At 42.2% G+C, this 21465-nt stretch overlaps 1 protein-coding gene across 4 annotated transcripts in view; it reads right to left on the reverse strand.

The window, feature by feature from the left end:
• Positions 1-3975: 3975 nt before the first annotated feature.
• Positions 3976-21465, reverse strand: part of SLC7A1 (solute carrier family 7 member 1) — a 29177-nt gene continuing 11687 nt past the window's right edge. For all 4 annotated transcript variants that reach the window (XM_072134360.1, XM_072134359.1, XM_072134361.1 and 1 more), the window contains 11 exons: positions 16062-16437; positions 14715-14873; positions 13611-13782; positions 12585-12712; positions 12275-12497; positions 11659-11798; positions 10951-11053; positions 10100-10305; positions 9095-9261; positions 8504-8612; positions 3976-8130 (listed from right to left, as the gene is read on the reverse strand). In XM_072134360.1, the coding sequence (XP_071990461.1) occupies positions 7970-8130; positions 8504-8612; positions 9095-9261; positions 10100-10305; positions 10951-11053; positions 11659-11798; positions 12275-12497; positions 12585-12712; positions 13611-13782; positions 14715-14873; positions 16062-16431 (1938 nt within the window). In that variant the 5' untranslated portion in view covers positions 16432-16437 and the 3' untranslated portion in view covers positions 3976-7969. The remainder of the gene's footprint in view (positions 8131-8503; positions 8613-9094; positions 9262-10099; positions 10306-10950; positions 11054-11658; positions 11799-12274; positions 12498-12584; positions 12713-13610; positions 13783-14714; positions 14874-16061; positions 16438-21465) is intronic.

The raw sequence follows: 21465 nt of genomic DNA on the forward strand, positions 1-21465 counted from the left end.
TTGCCAGTATATTTTGTGGATTACACAGCAGGGTGGCGACAAAGTTAACATGGAAGCCATGAAAACAATCCAAAATTCTGCCTGACACAGCTCGTTTGATAAGGGGACCATGTATGGAGGCAGTGAACTAGTAGTAGATTAAAGGTGCTGCAGTTAAAACTATGTTAGTTGGATCTTGGCATGGAGCTGGCGCTCCGCTGCCAGGCGAGCTTTCGCCAATCCAAGCCCCTGTCTCTAGGCTACTCCCCAAACAGCACTTCTAAGAACCTTTTGTATAAGATCAAGTGTAGTAGCGTTCTTATAAGTTTGGGATATGGCGGGTGAGGGGAATGTAAACATCTGCGCAAGAAGCGCTGAAATAATATCCGTAAATGAAAAAAGTTTTCCAGTATATTTTGTGGCTTACACAGCACGGTGGCGACAAAGTTAACAAGTTTGATGCGGAATGCCCTGTAATAGCTCTTGGGCGGTGTGCCTTTTATCACCTAGGCTCAGCAGTTTGAGCACCGCCTGCTGTCGCTTAGCGACGGCACTGCTGCTGTGCCTAGAGCTACCAACTGATGGCGCCATGCCCACGGATGGTAATTCGGAGGAGGAGGAGGAGGTGGAGGAGGGGTGGGAGGAGGAGGAGGCATAGTAGGCCTGAAACACCTGGACCGAGGTAGGCCCCGCAATCCTCTGCGTCGGCAGTATATGACCAGCCCCAGGGTCAGACTCGGTCCCAGCCTGCACCAAGTTAAGTGTAGTAGCGTTCTTATAAGTTTGGAATATGGCGGGTGAGGGGAATGTAAACAGATGCGCAAGAAGCGCTGAAATAATATCCGTAAATGGTAAAAGTTTGCCAGTATATTTTGAGGATTACACAGCAGGGTGGCGACAAAGTTAACAAGTTTGTTGTGGAAGCCATGAAAACAACCCAAAATTCTGCCTGACACAGCACGTTTGATAAGGCGGCCATGTATGGAGGCAGTGAACTAGTAGTAGATTAAAGGTGCTGCAGTTAAAACTATGTTAGTTGGTTCTTGGCATGGAGCTGGCGCTCCGCTGCCAGGCGAGCTTTCGCCAATCCAAGCCCCTGTCTCTAGGCTACTCCCCAAACAGCACTTCTAAGAACCTTTTGTATAAGATCAAGTGTAGTAGCGTTCTTATAAGTTTAGGATATGGCGGGTGAGGGGAATGTAAACAGATGCGCAAGAAGCGCTGAAATAATATCCGTAAATGGTAAAAGTTTGCCAGTGTATTTTGTGGATAACACAGCAGGGTGGCGACAAAGTTAACAACTTTGATGTGGAATCCATGAAAACAACCCAAATTTCGGCCTGACACACCTCGTTTGATAAAGGGACGATGTATGGAGGCAGCTATATGGACGACTTTTGGAGGTAGCAATGGAGACAACGTGTGGAGGCTGCTATGGAGACAATTCAATTTGGATAGTGCCTGTATGTGGCAGTCCAAAAAAGTTTTCAAACCAGAGGAGCAGGTAGGTGGCCCTCCAGAAAAATGGAATAGATTGAGTGCCTGTATGTGGCAATCCAAAAAAGTTTTCAAACCAGAGGAGCAGGTAGGTGGCCCTCCATAAAAATGGAATAGATTGAGTGCCTGTATGTGGCAGTCCAAAAAGGTTTTCAAACCAGAGGAGCAGGTAGGTGGCCCTCCAGAAAAATGGAATAGATTGAGTGCCTGTATGTGGCAGTCCAAAAAAGTTTTCAAACCAGAGGAGCAGGTAGGTGGCCCTCCAGAAAAATGGAATAGATTGAGTGCCTGTATGTGGCAGTCCAAAAAAGTTTTCAAACCAGAGGAGCAGGTAGGTGGCCCTCCAGAAAAATGGAATAGATTGAGTGCCTGTATGTGGCAGTCCAAAAAAGTTTTCAAACCAGAGGAGCAGGTAGGTGGCCCTCCATAAAAATGGAATAGATTGAGTGCCTGTATGTGGCAGTCCAAAAAAGTTTTCAAACCAGAGGAGCAGGTAGTTGGCCCTCCATAAAAATGGAATAGATTGAGTGCCTGTATGTGGCAGTCCAAAAAAGTTTTCAAACCAGAGGAGCAGGTAGGTGGCCCTCCAGAAAAATTGAATAGATTGAGTGCCTGTATGTGGCACTCCCAAAAATTGTTTAAAACAGAGGACCAGGTCGGTGGCCCTCCATAAAAATTAAATGCATAAAGTACTATAGCTAGAGCCAGTGGGCCCTGTAAAAAAATAGCCAGTTTCCTCTGCTTTACTGTACAAAGAGGAGGAGAAGGAGGAAAATGAGGAGGAGGAGGAGTGGATAAATTATTCAGGTTGAGCTTCCTTCACCTGGTGGAGATTGGAAATTAGGAGAAATCCAGGCTTTATTCATCTTGATAAGCGTCAGCCTGTCAGCGCTGTCAGTCGACAGGCGTGTACGCTTATCGGTGATGATGCCACCAGCTGCACTGAAAACCCGCTCGGACAAGACGCTAGCGGCAGGGCAGGCAAGAACCTCCAAGGCGTACAGCGCCAGTTCGTGCCACATGTCCAGCTTTGAAACCCAGTAGTTGTAGGGAGCTGTGTGATCATTTAGGACGATGGTATGGTCAGCTACGTACTCCCTCACCATCTTTCTGTAAAGATCAGCCCTACTCTGCCGAGACTGGGGACAGGTGACAGTGTCTTGCTGGGGTGACATAAAGCTGGCAAAAGCCTTGTAAAGCGTACCCTTGCCAGTGCTGGACAAGCTGCCTGCTCGCCTACTCTCCCTCGCTACTTGTCCCGCAGAACTACGCACTCTGCCGCTAGCGCTGTCAGAAGGGAAATACTGTTTCAGCTTGTGCACCAGGGCCTGCTGGTATTCATGCATTCTCACACTCCTTTCCTCTCCAGGGATGAGAGTGGAAAGATTTTGCTTGTACCGTGGGTCCAGGAGAGTGAACACCCAGTAATTGGTGCTGGAATAAATTCTTTGAACGCGAGGGTCACGGGATAGGCAGCCTAGCATGAAATCTGCCATATGCGCCAGAGTACCAACGCGTAAGAATTCACTCCCCTCACTGGCCTGACTGTCCATTTCCTCCTCCTCCAACTCCTCCAACTCCTCTTCTTCTGCCCATACACGCTCAACAGTGAAGGACTCAACAATGGTCCCCTCTTGTGTCTCGCCAACATTCTCCTCCTCTTCCTCCTCATCCTCCTCCACCTCCTCCGAGGTAAGAACGACTGGAATGTTGTTTGGAGCAGTTAAGTAAAGTAATGGATTTATCCTGAAAAACAGGGGATTGCAGTTTTGCCTCCCGATTATGGTCCACATGCATAATGGAGCCTCGACCACCTACTGTGCAGGTAAATGTATAATTGTGCCAGTCACGCTAATGGCGGTAGCTGTAGTTTCCCACAGACAAGTGATTTTAGTACCAGAAGGGGACTACCGTATGTTGCATTCCAACATCTGAAAAACAGCCATCTGCAATGGTGGCCTGGATTTATGACCACAAAATTTAAAGAATAACTAAACCTTTAAAAAATTTCTTTTTACAGAAATGAAGAGCAGATGATAAAAATAAACTTTAAAATACTTAAAAAGAAAAAAAAAAATTCTGTCTCATGTTTTGCTACTTTTTTCTCCTGTAGTGAACAGTGTTTGTGAAAGTCTTTTCAACAGACTGATATGGATAGGCGACTAAAGATTAACTCTTTGCATACCTAGAGAATATTTACCTTAATCATTCAGCTCTCTGATGAGATAAGACTATCCATAGACTGTCTGTAAAGAGTTAAGTAATTAGAAACTTTATCAGCTTCTCCTTATCTACCAGCTGTTGGTGTGAGTACAGGAGAGAAAGCTCATATATACACATTGCTAACAGGAGGAAGAAAGGTGGAAAAGGGCAAATTTTGCTTTATTAAAACATATAAAAAAGTTTACTATTATCAATTTATGAAATTGTCAAAAGTTACATTTTTTACACCAAACATGAAAACCAGATTATTAAGCAAAACAGAAAAGACAAAAAACATTTGGGATTCCAAGAATTTCTGACTTTTATTATTTTACACACACAGCTCGCGTAGCAAGTTTCACAAACGCACAATTCAGAACTACCCTCACTTCTTACACTAGGAATTTCTTCAACAAATATAAAAGTGAACTAATAAAAGCAACAAAATTTCTACCGAGACGTTTAAAATAAGATAAATATTAGAAATCTATTTACATAAGGGAGACAAAGACCAAATTTACATACCAGGGTAAAAACTAAAATACGGTAAAGTCAAAAAACGATTGACGTAAAACAAAGCTAAAAGGAAAAAAAACAACAACAATATTCCCTTCACTAAAGCAAAATACAAAGTCATAAGAAAGTAGACTACAGCAATGAAAGGCACAGTATCAGTGGGATTCATGATGTAGATGGGATTATAGACTATACAGAAAATATTACTTTAATCCGCAAAGACTGCTGGATCTGGAGAAGACCAATTAGAACGTCCTTCTTATGTTGTAGAAGCAGATTTTCATCTTACCATAATAAGCTTCCAATGTGTCCAACCAATCACCTACCATAGGGTTTTATTGTGAACCTTCTGGTCACATCACAGATATCTTGACCCAGTGACCATTGGATTATCCAGAATATTTTATATTGTCGGGTCCATTAATGAGAAATTAAAGGAAATTTACTGTACTAGTATATATGAATACACTTGTATACACTTTGGTAATATTTCATACAAAGACATTTTGGGTTGAACAAATAAAAATAGAATTTTTGACCTTATACAAGTCAGACATGTAAGTGCTATAGATATGTTATCTTATTGGGGCTCCCATTATTACACATTACTGGAACGGTTCTCAGTAAAAGAGACATTTCCAATAACACTATATGACCGCATTGATGTGCAGTCCACAGTATATTAGTTACAGCACCTTTCTTTACAACGTGTGGGTGGGTGACTGACCACCGGGACCCCTCTGATCACAAGATTAGTTGTCCAGTTCCCCTGTCTGAACATGGATTGAGCATGGCTGATACTTGTGCCACTGCTCCATTCATACAGGATAACAAGACCCCAATTCTTGTAACTGCTTGAGATGCCATTGGTCAACCAACAAGGGGGGAGGGAGGGGGGGGGGTAAATCCTATAAATCAACATATTTCAAGGTCATGTCATTTATAATCAGGGTCAGTCTGATCTCTGGGTCAACACGAGACCAGAGAATAAAAGGGGCAAACATTATCTGATGTCCCAAGATATCACTAAGGACAGCACTATGAGCACTCCAAGAGGTAGTCCACAGATTATAATGTAGGGTATAGTCTTTGTAAAGAACCAAAACACATCACATTATGTAATAACTCACCAATAAAGAGACAAAATTAATTAAGAAGAAATGATGATTGCTGAATAAAATGTGCCTCCCACTAAGAGAATCCTAGAAATCGTATGGCTTTCAAGATAGGACAACAAAAAGCTGCAAAAATTCTCTATATACATTCTGTTATATTTACATAGTGTCCAAGAAAAGCGATAGGACAAGAAACTTCCAGCATCGGATTATCACTCAAAATTCATATTCTGCACACAACTGTGTAAGGCCAGGGCTCGGCCTAAGAGTGTCAGCAAGTACCCCAAGTAACAGTTTATTACTATTTCGGGAATAACACTATCCAAGGGTTGTATAAAATACTCAGCCGGATCTCCTCTGTACTCCGCTTGGCATTGTGTGGCCAGTGGTTTTGACCAAAATGATATCAAAAGATCTCCAACCAAACTAGAACCTTCCTACAGTACAGTGACCCCTGACATTATAATAGGGGTCATTTTATGGTTCAATAACCAAAATCACTCATAAAATAGTAGTAGACACAGATGGGAAGGATTAGATTTGTGTGACCCTCCATACTTTGGAGGTTGTACGCACAAATAGTCCCCCTGGTATCTGAGGAGGCACAAAGACCCTTGTGTCATATGAGAAGGAGCCAACAGTGAAAATGGAACATGGAAGGTTGGGGCCTGCTCATAGATTCTTCATTCAAGGTTCTCCTCGATATTCTCACGATATTACACTCTACAACATGAGCCACCATAATAAAATTAAGGGGGTCACAGTACTGCATGGATTATTATGCTGAAAATGACTTGGGACCACGTCATACCACCATTCACTCTGAGATCTTGGGGTATCAATTTGTGGGATTAACCAGAGTAAGTGTCAAATCCACCGGTGATGGTGTTGTGGACACACAATGCTAGCATTATGCCAAAGGAGATCCCAAATTCAAGACAATTGAAAGAAATGAGAACTTTGATCTCAGTTTCCTGAGAGAAGAGCATTTTGTACCATAGTGTAGAGTCTAGACGGCCTACACATAGGTATCAGAGTACTAGGCACGGTGGAAGGATTCCATGAGCGATTGTCTAACAAGATACAGATGTGAACTTCTGAGATGACGAGCAAGAGAATCTAATGAACTGAAGCATTTACCGATCTCCGATGTATCTGTGACCTAGGGTCATTGATACTGTAATCAGTTTATGTACATAATCTCAGAGGAGTGACCCCGAATCCTTCAACAGCTGACTGTCGTATATATCGGGCTGTTAATGCTTTGAGTTTCAGTCAATACAACCACACTGGAATTTCAGCATACACAATGCCATAGTGTCGAATTGAATGCGTTACCCTTGTATATTCAACATCTAACATAAATAGTGGCCAATAATAAGCACTTAAATAATGGTGGGATTAAATATTAAAATTAGACACAACAGCCTGGGAGACAGACGGTATGAAAATATACAAACTTCTAGGTGGATGAGATCTTGAGCAGGAAAGACCAAGGGTCTACTTCCTCAAGTCATCCCTCAACTACTGGAGTAAGATCTGTCGGAAAACCTTTAGGTCCAGACTACCTCAGGCAAGGGGCTATCTAGGATGGCAAAGTCTTACATGCCAGGTCCCATGCCAATCATATGGGTTCATACTAACTCTACTGGTCCATACCAAATCTGTAGATGTTGGATTACTAGGCCAGCCACATCACCATTAGGGCAACTATTAACCTTTTTGGCTTATGTTTTCATACCTAGAACTTGGTTCAGGTCAAGACTGCCTTGGGTGACAAACAAAAGCCAATACCTTCCGTCTTCCACTTCACTTACTTCCTTAGTTGTAGATGTTCACTACCAGCCAAGTCCTCATTGAAGATGTCCAACTGGAGGAACAATTAAAGCTACAACCCCAAAATCTACCTTGGATGTTAAACAAAAGCCAAAACCTTCCCTCTTCCTCTTTCCTAGGCCCTGGGCTCAAGGGTAGATGTTCACTACCAGCAAACTCCCCAATGTAGCCATCCAACTGGAGGAACAGACCCAAAAGGTTAAAACATGTGTTCTAGTGTTCAGCATACAATATAAAACGGAGAAGACTGGAATATTGGAAGAGATCTCCCTTATAAGTGCCCTGCACTCCAAAAGTTAAGAAGCAAACAAAAAATAGATAAAAAAAAAAGTTTAAAAACAATAAGTTAAGTTTTCTTCAAGGTATAAAATGAACACAATTTGTGCTATTTTGGCTGTAAACTCTTTTCTCAGCACGGATTACTGGCAGGAAACTTCTCGCCATGATTAAAAACAATTAGAATTTTTTTTTTTTTCGACCACAAGAACAAGTTCTCATTCTCATTCTTATACCCACAACTGGATTTGACATTTCCACCATTGATCCAATTAAAAAACAATAGGATAAAGCAAGAAGAACCCGCTGCAGTGATGCGCATGGATGAATGACTTTCTGTAGTACGGTAGAACCAGTGCGGTCCTGTCCGTATAAAGCAGGATCCACTAATGTGTTGTAAGAGAATAGCAGCAATGGTAGACAGGCGACTTGACCGTCGAGGGTTGCAGCCACTTGTCGTATGGTTTGTGCAGGTTGTAAGCTTTGGGTGAAGTCCTTATTGACGGGTCATATTACTGTGGTACCGTTCAAGCTTCTGGCTCTAGTATTCAGGCAGTCACTGTGTTAGCAGCTTCTGGATCATCCAGAAAAGCTTGTTTCTCATTATTCAGCACATTGGTCCTTTTGTAATCACCTGTATTCACTTCTGGTGTGGAGCCAAGAGCTTCATTACTGTTCCACATGCCATAACTGAAGTATATGATGAAACCTGCAAAGAATCAACACAAAGAATGGTTACTTGTGTGTCCTAGGCTTTAGAAAAAAATTAAGAATTTCTTCCAAAAACTGCACCACGACTGGTTGTGTGTGGTATTGCAACTTATCAGCTAAGCAGCAGGTATTGCAGCCAAGCAAAGGTAGTTGAGCTGCAGTGCCACATACAACCTAAGGACATATGTGATGCCATTTATGGAAGTAGGCAGGCATGAGTTTCTCATGTTGGGGCATACCTTTAACAAAATGAGCAACACAGTGGGTGTCAAATTAAGAAAACATATTAGAATTTGTATAGCGTTTGAGTTCCCTCAAAGAAACACAAGGAATTTACCATTTACACCCCTAAGTCAACTTTCATAACTTACCTATTACCATCCAAATGGCGAATCGTACCCAGGTGCCTCCTCCCAGCTGCATCATCAGGTATACATTTACAAAAATGCTCAGGATAGGGATAGCAGGGACACATGGTACCTATAGGAAGACACAGATCATTACAAAGATGTCCACATCTCAAGAAGAAGAATGGCTTCATATATCATGCACTATGTATAATACAGCTAAGGCTCATTTTACACTTTCGCTTCCTACCTCCGTTAAAAAAAGGAGGTTTAAACAGAGCTTTAATGTATAAGTTAATAATCACATCAATGTAAATTTTATGCCATCTGTTCCGTTTAGGCAGGTAGCCGTTATCCATGGGATTTTTGGACAGAATAATAATGGAGGCTGCAGTTATTTTCCTCCATTTGAGAAAAACCCATGGACAACAGATATTTGCCAAACTGACCGTACTAGATGACATAAAATGACATCGATGTCAAGGGCATTTTTAATTTATACTTTAAATACCTTAAATGTTATTTTATTAATGGAGGTAAGGAGCGGAAGTGTGAACTTAATCTAACTTTTGCTAGAAGGGCCTTTGGTACAACGTCTAACTTTTGCGCACTTACCTTAAATGACAATTTAGTTTTGCTCTCTGGTTGTCTCCATATGATAACCGTGAAGATTAAAGATAACAGAAATGTAAGTGCAAGTGGAATAATAATGGAGGCTTCTCCATTAAGTAAGGCGTCTTGACCAAAAACCATGAGGCAGCAAAATGAAATGATGACCGCACCTGAAAAGAGAAATGGTGACAATGAATGCTGCTCTGAAGCCACGAGTGCCCTGAGCTGCCAAACTACTATAGACACCCTGTACAGCCGTCCTTGCGACCCTACGGGAAGTTCTGTGCTGAAAATAATTGAGTTCACATTATGCCCTATATCACAGATGTCAAACACAAGGCTAAATTTGGCTCGTAGCCTTGTGTTATTCAGCCCGACTCCCTACCCCTATGCTGCACTCTCGACAAGCTCAATATAGGAGCAGGGAGGGTAACTACAAAACTCACCTTTCCCCACTTCTCCGATGCAGCTTCCATCATCTTCTTTACTGCTGTGAACGACGGCTGTACTTGTCAGCTCTGAAACCAGCAGACGTGATGACATCATCATGTCTGCCAGCTTCAGAGCCGGCGCATACAGGCGTTGTTCACAGCTGTAAAGACGATGATGGCCGCTGCATTGGGGGAGCAGGGAAAGGGGAGTAAAGTTTTTTCTTTCACAGTGGAACATGCACCGCAGCAGGGGGGTGAGGTTTCTGGCTACTATTGGGGCACGGTGGCTACCAAGGGGTGGCTGCTGTCGGGTGCACTCACTATTGGCTAGTGTTTGGGGGGGGGCACATATGCCCTGGCAGGGTCACAGGTCATTTAGCAATACGTTCGGCTTTGTGGTTGCCCTGTGGTTGCTCATTGTGTTGGTAATGCTGTATAAACTGAACAGCTCGAGTAGATACATTTATACAGTAATAAAAGGACATTCGACCACTTTAAGGCAACCACAAGGCTAATGGGCCCCCTATGGAAAAGGAGTTTGACTCCCCTTTACGATCACCCACATTTCATTACTCACCTAAAATACCAGCAGAAATATTCACTATGCTTCCAGATAATCTGGTTGGTTCTTGGTTTTGGGGGAAGAGGAGCATCTGGAAAGCAAACTTCTCTTCACCCAATATTCCATTTTGGGATTCGCTGGTACTGACCGACTCATTGATATCGGCCTCCTCGTTGGTGCTGGCCATCTGATAGGCAAGATTGGGCTGCTCTGGCTGATACCTGTCAAAGCAAAAAGACAAACTATTAACTACCCAGATCCACTTGTCAATGTGCTCCGTGTCATCTAAAAGGGGCAGTACAAGATTAGAACAACAGGACCACTCTCTTCCAGGAAGCAAGGGGTTGAGTCTTGCAAAACGCCTTGTAGGGGGCCCCAAGGCCACCCAAACCTCCCACCAAGTTTGATACTGCCATGTACAGATATTAAATAGAGGAACATCCAGCCTTGAAATCCTTATACACCACATAAACGCATGTAAACAAGTGCCATCCAGGACCTTTGAAGGTACTCCAAAATGGTCTTTGGAGTGCAGAAATGAAAGCAGACAGAAGGAAACCCTCTTTCTTCGTAAGAAGCTTGGTTCTGATAGTGTATGAAGGCAGATGTTTGGCCGCCCCTAGGGTAGCAAACACTGATAGAGTAACCCTTGACATTCAGAATGAATGGGTGATGCTGTCATCTAATACAGGACCTTTAAGGTCCAGCAGGAGTCTAGGATAACACACTTACACTGTTGTGGGCGGTTACCAAATTTAATGGCAAAGCGTGCAGCCATTTATAGTAAATTTTTAAGTAGAAACGTGAATTTATAGTCACCAGCCAAATGTGGACTCCATGTGTGAAATGTAAGTATCCATCATTACCTTAAAACCAGCACACAGGCTGCCACCAGCGAGTAGGCGAGAAGCGTTCCAATAGACATCAAGTCCACCAAGTCTTTTAAATCAAATAAGAAGGCCATCAAAGCTGGAAGACACAAATGGAGAAAATCAATATACTTTAATATAACTGCGTGTGAATCAGCTGAAAAAGGCTTTGGTTTTTACTAGAAATGGTCTTGGGTCAAGGATTTATTGGCTACGTCATACCAATTACATTACTCATCAGAAAGGACTATGAATACCGATATACAAAGGACCTCAGCCAAGAAACGCGCCAGCCTGTGATGCCCAAATAGGAGGTGGAGTACATTAGGCAATACTAAAAATATCCCTTGTTGGTCTCGTCACATTCCAGGATCCCCAATCCTTAAAAAGCCTCCTGTAATTCACACCCCGCTGCCTCCATCTGCTTCTTGATTAAATGAGATCAACTATATACCTGGCATAAGGCAAACTGGCATTAACCACAAGGAAACAAAGAAAGCCGTACACCAGAGGTTGGTCTCATTTTCATCAAGTCATTTTGTGTTTACAGACCCGGTTTAATCCCTTATATAGACAGACCCGAGTCTACATTTCGCTACCACAGACACAGTAAAGGTCTAAAATTAAACCCACCGCCCATATTCTCTACATAGTCAACTACAACGTTACGCCCAGATCATTGTAATCCAGGTGGCACGTACATACCTGCGACTGCTCCAGAGGAAATGGTGGCTATTATTGGAGTTTTGCTCCTTTCACTGACTCTGGCTAAAAATTTAAATAGCAGCCCATCATCTGCCATGGCATAAATCACTCGAGGCATAGGGAACATGGAGCCCAGGAGACTGTCATAGAAAAGTAATGACATAGGTCAGATGATGGAAACATTGGACACAGCATGATCATGGAAAATAAGTTAAAAAAAAATAAAAATGAAGGCCAAAAGTTTTGAAATGTAAATGAATTAAGAAAAACAAAAAGAACATAGAAGAGAACTTTTAGTCGGGTGCCGATGCCAAAGACAGAAGTAACAGAGTGACGCAAATACCAAATCAGGTAAGTATGCTTTGTTTATATTTCCTTTACCCATAGGGTTTTGCAGAAAATCTGAAGAAGCCCTTTAAGCCCAGCTTAAAATAGTACCCAGTCCCAGTCCCTTTCAAGAAAAATGGGTCTAAGTTGCAATTAATCACTATTCCCTACTACTAACTTCATGTGCTATGCACTACTAAGAGGGGTAGGAAGCTGAAGGGCAGGACTGCCACCCGTCCCTGAGATTAAGAGGGGAAGATGTGGTGAACAGGCGACTCAAAAAACGTACCTGGTAGACAGTGCACATAGAGATCCTACAGCGACAGCATATTTTGCACCAGACCATCCCACAAAATTGAAAGCCACAGGCAATGGACTGTTTTTGTCCAGAAGATAGTAAGGCATCATAAGTGTGAGCGCTGCAGACACCCCAAAGTATGCCACAAAACAGATGAGGAGAGAAGCCACTATGCCAATAGGGATGGCCTTCTGTGGGTTCTTCACTTCTTCCCCTAATAGTGAAAAGTACAGGGTTACAAATCCAGGAGTCTTACAGGATAAATGTACATCAAAACAACCATTATATTCTCTATACCTACCGGTGGTGGCAATGCAGTCAAAGCCAACAAAGGCATAGAAACAGGTGGCAGCTCCAGAGAGAACTCCGGCAAAACCATACGGCATAAATCCACCGGATCCATAATCATATGTGCGCTCCTCTGTAACACTGAAAACACAATTTCATACATTAATGCAATATCCAGATTTTATTATTGATCACATCCTAGGCCTGTGACGTACATTAGTTACACGCTCAGCCCCATTCAAGGTAATGTACAGTGGCTATGCTTTGAGAAAAGGCTGCAACACTGCACCTGGCCTAGGTGTCTGGTGCGCGACTCCTGATGATCTATCCATCACTAAATGTCACTTCCCCCACTGTTCTCTACTTCATGGATCCTACTGGATAGACAGGAAATGCCTGCTCAGGCAACTACAGGTCACCACTGTGGATGGAGGCTGCCTGAGCAGGCATTTCTTGTATGTTGAGGCACGAAGTAGAGACCAATGACTATGTAAATAGTCCTGTTATAGTTGTTTAGATAGATTATCAATATAAATACACCGGAAAGCTTAGTGGGTTAAAATCTATGTAGATTGGAGAGGTCCAACATTTCGGACTGAGAACAACTTTCTTTGCATTCTCACCATCTCATTTGTAGTTGGAGCAGGAGCTGCCGCTAAAAAGACTCTTTCTATAAGTAAGGGTCTAAATGTTAGGACCACCCCTACAACATCCCGAATGTAGAGTCAAATAATTGGTAAATTGTGACCATCGCACTTGTCTATCCTGTGGGGGGTAATGGTAATCCTCTGTGACATTCAATAGTTATGATTATACCTTAACTGATTGACTTTGGCTCCTAGTGAAATGTCAGCACCACCAGATTATTGAAAGGAGCTTACACAAACATTTAGAGCTTGACAAACTCATATGACACCCAGCACCTCCAGCATCATTATGTATGGTGTTCCCTTTCACCGAGTGAATAGCTGCTACACGTACGACATACAAGGTGCTCATTGGATATAGAGGGAAACAGCTGAGGGCTTCCAAAACGTACTTGTCTGATGTGGTAATGTTGGTTCCATTGATGTCATTCTCTGAGAGCTGCCAGTTCTTAATGGATCCTTTTACGAAGCCAGATACGATAACAAAAGCCAGGACCAGCACGTTGATGCACGTGAACACCTTGTTGACTAAGGCAGATTCTTTCACTCCAATGGATAAGAGAGCTGCATAGAGACCAGACATACATGATGCATAATGTGCCATCTAATGTAAAGCATTTCAATATACTTATTTAAGGGAACCTGGCACCACATTTTGAGACCCAATAAGCTGCTCTTATACAAGAGATTGTGAATGTCATCCTAACCTTTTAGCGTTGGCAAGAACAGATAACCACCTAATCCAAATAGGGGCCTCCCAGCTCTTCCCTGTCAGCAGAGGTTGGATTAAAAACATTTTCTTTTTTTAAGTTTAGAAAAATGTAGTTGCTTTCTAGAACAAGATCAATTGGCCCTGAGTAATTTGTGGTACAACATCTGTAATACCACATAATCTGTGGATAGAGATTGCACTGTGTCCTGCAGAAAGCCGCACAGATTTTTTAAAATCCTGGACAATCCATTTAAATGGGTTACACCAAGTTTTCAAGTTATCCCCTCATCCTGAGGCTCCATTCAGTAGTATGGCAGTTTTGGAAATTGCAGAGTACAGCACTCAGTTATCTCTGGCACTCTCATAGACAGTAAATTGGAGTGGAGTGGATGCTGAGCACTGTACTTTCAATTCAATGCGAGCCTTAAAAATTGCAATGCAGTGGCAGTCCATATGCCCAACCTGCTGCTCCAACAATTAGCAATAAAGGGGTCCCATTGATAGAGGATAACTTGCAAACTTGGTACAACCCCTATTATTGTCCGATCCCAAGTAAAAGATAAGCAGATAGCAGAGGAGCCCGACACTGGCAGATTTTCATGCTACACAGGGAGCAGTAACAGGTAGCCATAGTGATCCATCTTACATGATTTAATATAGAATATCAGTTATTCCAAATACTTAATATCATTCAATCAACAACTGCAATTGTCCCAATGTAGCTGCTTTTCACATAGATTATAAGAACAAGAGCTCTCCGGGTTTTCTGTGACAGAAATCTTACCAGTAAGGACTACAATAAGGATGACGGAGAACAGATCCGGATATTTGGCAAGTACCCCTGGCATGTTCATGGCGAAATGCTGCTCACAGAAATGCTCAATATGTTTGCCAATAAGTTCATCAAAAGTCGCACTCCAGGCACGGGCCACACTCGAGGTCCCTTAAAAGGTAAAGGGGCAAATGTTAAAAGAGATAATGCCATTTAAAAATCCATACATTATTTATTTGTAAAATTTTCTCCATTAAGCTAATGGACAAATAATAGTAGTAAATCTAGGGAATTTTAACATTCAATATCCTTGAGCTTCAATGTTGATAGAGGCAAATGTAAGGATCAATGTGTTGTATAGATACAACTATAAACCCTTGTAGGCTGTGCACAGTATATTTTTATATTTTTCATGATATGTCAGGTCTTGTAATTATCTGTGATAGATGTGGCTGGCATCAGAAGGGCTTGGAATAAACGCTGAATTCTATTTCAGGACCAGGTAATAAACCAGTGAACTTTGAGGAGACTTTGGCTGAGCTCCACTCCCACAGCACAAGTTAACTCTATTATTTTGGTAGCAAAAGGGTATATTTTCACTTTTATAGTAGTATAGTGTAGATAAGCAAGCGGCTTGTCCCTGTAATCCCAGAAAAATCTGACTGCCACATCTAGGCAAGACAGCATTGTAGGACCCCCCTCCCATTGTAAACGTAGATCGGGGGTCCCAAATGTGTAACCTTGGATATTTATAGCAAATAGTGTGGCATTCATCCTATAAATAGTGGAGATTAAATATCCCTATGAAACACAATGAGGAGACTTATCATTAGACAGGATTTGATCACTATTTATAGACTATTTTAGGATCTCTTCTGTTAAATTAATCTGTGGCCTAGACTGCATGATAAATCTGGCATATAAGGTGTTAATGTCTGTAGTGTATTAGCAACTTTTTTCAGAAAAAGTCGCACAAACACAAGTTTTTACTAGACCAGGAGAGGATCAAAGTGGTTTTGCGCCTAAATTGGTGTACATACAATGATAAATTACCCAACATGTCTGTAACAAAAATTTTGGGGGAGATTTATCAAGCTGTCTAAATGAGTAAGAATGTGCTTAGTTGCCCATGGCAACCAATTACAGCTTAGCTTACATTTTACCAGTGCTCAGGAATATTTTAAAGCTGAGCTGTAATTGGTTGCCATGGGCAACTAAGCACATTCTTACTCTTAGGCAGCTTGGTAAATCTCCCCCTTGAGTTTTGTTGGCTGCACTTATTGCTATTTTGTGGGTTTTCTATATATATTTTTTTATTATATAAATACTTAAAAATAGTAGAAATTATAATTGACTTACCGATCACATAGGATAAAATTAAATTCCATCCTGTTATAAAAGCCAGGAATTCCCCAACGGTGACATAGCTGTACAAGTAGGCAGAACCAGTTTTTGGGACTCTTGCGCCAAATTCTCCATAACATAAACCAGCAAGAACAGAAGCAAGAGCAGCGATGAGGAAGCAGAGGACGATAGCAGGTCCAGCATTTTCTCGTGCCACAGCTCCGGCTAAGACATACACCCCGGCACCGAGAGTACTGCCCACTCCCAGAGCTACTAGGTCAAAAGTGTTGAGGCATCGAGCCAATCTGCTCTCTTTGGAGTCAGATCCCACAACCTTACGACGAAAAAGTTGCTGTCCAAAACTGAGAATAACGTTGCAGCTCATTTTGATCTGAAAAACAAGAGAGTAAAGAATATAATGATCTGTACAATAGACGTCCCTAATATATCCAAAAAGCCAGCAAGGGCAGTTACACAGTATGGTGCCACGTGAGCAACAATTCACAATGAAGCCTTGTAGAGGGCTAAGCAACAGCAAGAAGTTACCTACAGGACAAATAGATTGGTCTCACCTTAACTGAACAGGAGAATTGGGGGTCTTATTCCCCAGTCATAACAGCAGAACATGCATGGGGTCTCTTTATTGGCAGGGATAGCAGAGCCCATGTCTATCTCCTGTAGTACTCACCAACGTTCAAAAATTCTTGCGGCTTTATACATAAATATTCATAATTGTAGACATGAGATGTATACAAATGTGAGGAGGGGAGGACATGCTGGTAGCCTATACCGTGGCACCGGCCATTAAGTACTTGATGGAATTTTATACACTCTGTGTAGCAAAAAGTGTATACAGGAGCCGGATGAAATGCTAGAAAGCATGAAACAGCCATTGCTTCGGTATAGGCCTGGTGTCCTCCCTCCCCAAAATTTTGTATACAACTCCAGTCCATAGTTATGAATATTTATGAGTAAAGTCTTAATTTTTGAAGATTTGTGAGTGCCATTTGGATTTGGTACAGACTGAATACGTTAAAAAGGATTAGAGCAAAACTGCTTCATATAAGTCACCACGCTCAATGAAGCAAACTTGGTTACACCAATTTATTGTTAATACACGGCAAAAAGTATAAGGCACTTGGATAAAGTGGCCACTTACGGTATCTCCTAGAGTATCATACAAAGGATCCACAACCTGGTGCTCCATTCAGATAGGGGAATGGGTCTCCCATTCTAGTGATCATTTGGGTCCTGCCTGTCAGATCCATACCTATCAGTATAATGTTACCTATAGAAATCGACAGCAACTAGTGTGTATAAAGCCCTGCCAACAAAAAGTAGGGGGCATGTTGAATTTCCTTTTATACATTTTGGGGAGAGGGGGGGGGGGGGGGGGTTGGTATAGTTGTAGTCATAGAAGTCTGTAATTACCAACATAAATAGCACCGTTTCGGATGGAAAGAGGGATAGCTTTAGTTTCTACATTAACAAAACAAAAAAGCCAACAAAATACCCAGTCTTGAGTAACCCTGTACTCATTAGTATGGGGGATTCTTTTAACTGGACTAACTGATCAAATATTTTTTTGATTGATGAGTTCTACTAGCTTCAATAAGAAAGGAACAATCACTGTCCAAAATATAATCACAGTTCTACACATCAATTAGCAAAACATAAATAAAATTAGGGGAAAAAAAAGTCATGTACAAAACAACAACTTATCTATGATAAGGACGGCTACCCGCCTCCCGTCATTACAACAGCTACATATTTTGTTTGCGTTCTGAAACAATTTATCTTTGAGGCCTTGGAGACACGGGAGAGAATATTTTTTCCTAGAAGTCTGTAAATAATCACCAGCTACAATATTCAGTATCGGAGAGGAACAGGTTAATTATGTCTTGATAAAGTATACTGATGTCAATAAGCGGACGATTTTCATAGCCCTGAACATAACTCTGAAAAACCGAAGAAGTCGAGCCCATAAAAACAAACAAGAAATATAGCTCCAAGGATTAATCATTTAACTATTGCAAGTCGGCAAACAGTCAGGACTGAGATATTCCAAGACGCAAGGAATGGTTTACCTGAGGAACCAGTTCAAGAGTAAAGGTGTGACCCAACCAGAGTTTTAGAGATATTAAACACTAGCTGACGGCAATATTCAGGGATTTTTATTTCACACTTTATAATGGAGGCAACAATACTCATGGTGCTTGTGGTCCATCATACTACAGATCCAAACAGTTATTGGTAAAGCCAAAATTTCTGGGTTCCACTGGGGTCTCCATTGAGGGGCTAGACAGACACTGAAATATTATTGCTAGTGATGGAAGGAACTCTAGACAGAATGGGGGTCATTTACTAAGGGCCCGATTCGCGTTTTCCCGACGTGTTACCCGAATATTTCCGATTTGCGCCGCTTGTACATGAATTGCCCCGGGTTTTTGGCGCACGCGATCGGATTGTGGCGCATCGGGGCCGGCATGCGCGCGACAGAAATCGGGGGGGCGTGGCCGAACGAAAACCCGACGTATTCGGAAAAACCGCCGCATTTAAAAACCGAAAATGTGTCGCTTGGGGAGCGCTCACCTTCTATGGGATGGTGCATTCCGGGGCGTTAAGATTATTTTCGGCGCTGCAGCGCCACCTGGTGGACGGCGGAGGAACTACCATCTTAAATCCCAGCCGGACCCGAATCCTGTGCAGAGAACGCGCCGCTGGATCGCGAATGGGCCGGGTAAGTAAATGTGCCCCAATATCCTTACCGCTGATCCAATTGCTTAAAAATTTGTCAAAAGGTGGAGAGGAGCGTTGACATGGGCTGAATGCATAGCTTATATCTATGCCAGGTCTAGCTAAGAGGTGGTCTTCTCCAAAGCAGTCTCCTGGTATATCAGACTATAGTGTTGTTACTCTGCAGAGGCGAAGGTTAGACGGAGGACATAAATAGCCCTTACTCAGGTTACACTCGGCTTACTATTTCCTCCAGTCACTTCCTCTTTCAGCGCAGTTGTGAATGTGATGAGAGATCACTTGTCTCCCGATATCTGCAAAGCAAGAGATTCTAAAAGTGCATTGTTGACCCACAAGCCGTGGTATTGGCACGGTAGGGGGTACACGTCACATCTCTAAGGGTTATGGGCACTGCCCATCGCGGCACTCAATGTTCAACAAGAACACAATAAATGCGTGTCGTACCTGACATCAGGGAACGTAAACTGGGATACAAATCTCATTGCAGTCGACAAGTTAAGCCGTGTCACTAATCTAATATTGCTAATCATAATCTGCTAAATTGGCAACGGTTTATCCGAACTACGCAGCTTCACTGGTATCAATCATGGACTTGGAAAGACAGAACTGGAACAACAGTGGTTGTGGTTAAAGTCCAAAAACCAGGTATTCAATAAACTAAGAATTTGATACGATTTTGACAAATTTTCTAAAACTGTGTTGGCTGCTGGAGTAGTCCGAATTACATATAGTACACAAAATAATCAGCCATGACACAGAAACCACTGATGTGTAAAGTGAATAATATTGGATTATCTTGTAACAATGGGGCCTGTCAGGGGTGTGAAATATTAGGCAACAAGTAAGCAGTAACTGCAAACTATGAAGGGGAAAGTGCCAAATTGTAATGGCCACACCAATGGGTTAAAATATCATTGGAGCAGGTCCAGCTCCTGTACCAAAATTGGTCCAAGGTAGGATAATCAGTGAACTTGTTACATGGACTAGACTACCAGGGCCCATCACACCAAGACACCAGGGGTTGTCAGTGACATATAAAAAAAAAACTCTGTACGAGGGCACGGAAACTGCGCTCCAACCAGCTTCCGGCTAGCCAACATACCAGCCTTGACTTCCCGTCCCCTGTTCCAGCACAGGATCAGGTGCTGGGATATGGGGACGGGTGTGTGTTGCCGGCCGGAAGTTGGTCTGAGTGCAGCTTACGTGCCCCTGTAAACAAACAGGGGTAGAGCGCGGTGCAGGACCTTGGGAGGGACCATGTAGGTAAGTACATGTTTATTTTTTTAGGCAGACCCCCCTGCCCCATAGCTGTTATTTCATATGTCTTGGACAACCCCTTTAAATAGTTTTTATAAAAGTTAAGACAGTCGTGCTCTAACTATACCATCCTTAACTTATCCAAAATCAGTGGGTGGGAAGTATTGGGAGAACCATTTACGCACCAGATGGTAAAATAACCTGAAGAAAATATATTGCATTATTGGTGGAAAACAAATAGTAATCTTCAGAACTGAGGAACCCTTTCAAATGTTTTCCTTTTAATTGATCCAACCTGTCAACTCAGACCTATTATCTCAAGCCCCAGGCCTGCAAGACATTATTATGGTGAGGGAACACAAGGGGCGAAGGCTCTAAATATTTTCCAGGCCTCCCACCACTGGCGCATGTAGCACACCCAGAAAACTAATATTTTCTTTCAAGTAGTTCTTGATATGTAAAAATAATGTCATGCTGTGTTAATGGCCGCTTTCCACGGATACAAATATTAGCAGATTTTTGGCGAAATATTATATGTTCCAGTTGTAGCATCCCAGGCTAGAATTTTACGGCTTACAAAGCAATTAGATGGAGATCAAGGCCGCGCAGCGCACAGATGGGAGGATTTGCTCCAACAGTGTCTAAACAATTCATTAACTTTTCCCCTGCGATGACATAAGTTACAGTGATCCAATCTACATACTAATGTCAACAGAACCCAAAATTCAAGGGAAACCGGCGCATGTTTACATAGGGACGACGCATAACACTTGTGAGGGAACAGGGCTGTATCTGCAGAAGACGTAAGAAGGTATCTATATTTACTAAGAGATTATTGCATTGTGTTATGAACCATGTTAAAAACTCTAATGCTGCCAGTACATAGATAACTTCATTTAATCCAGTATGAACTGGATTATACTGGTCTCCTCCATAATATCCTGAGCATAAAATAAAATTTAGTTTGCAGATTAACTAAGTGGTAAAGATTTAGGGAAGTAACAAAAGGCAAAGATGTCTTTGTTATCCACAGCAGCCAATCACTGCACAGCTTTCATTTCTTCTAGAGCTCTTTGAAAATTAAAGCTTCACTGTGATTGCTTCTTAAAGGCCAGAGGCCTAGTCTGAAGTTGCTAGGCCTCAGTGCATAAAATCTTTACAAAACCCTCTCACTTTACTGTATCATTATACTATAACCCTACTCATAAGGCTCCTGGGCCTGGGAGCAATTGCACCATGTATATAAAACAATGATCTTTGACACTGGATTTGTCACAGACCATAACTATGGAAAGGAATAGATATGTCCTTCCCATATTGCCAGAACATATAACTGGACATAAAGATGGAGAGTAATCTACCACAGATGGGGTGGGACGAGTGTTAGGGGAAGAAGGCCGCCATC

This window comes from Engystomops pustulosus, chromosome 2 (genome assembly GCF_040894005.1).
Source record: "Engystomops pustulosus chromosome 2, aEngPut4.maternal, whole genome shotgun sequence".
NCBI lineage: Eukaryota > Metazoa > Chordata > Amphibia > Anura > Leptodactylidae > Engystomops > Engystomops pustulosus.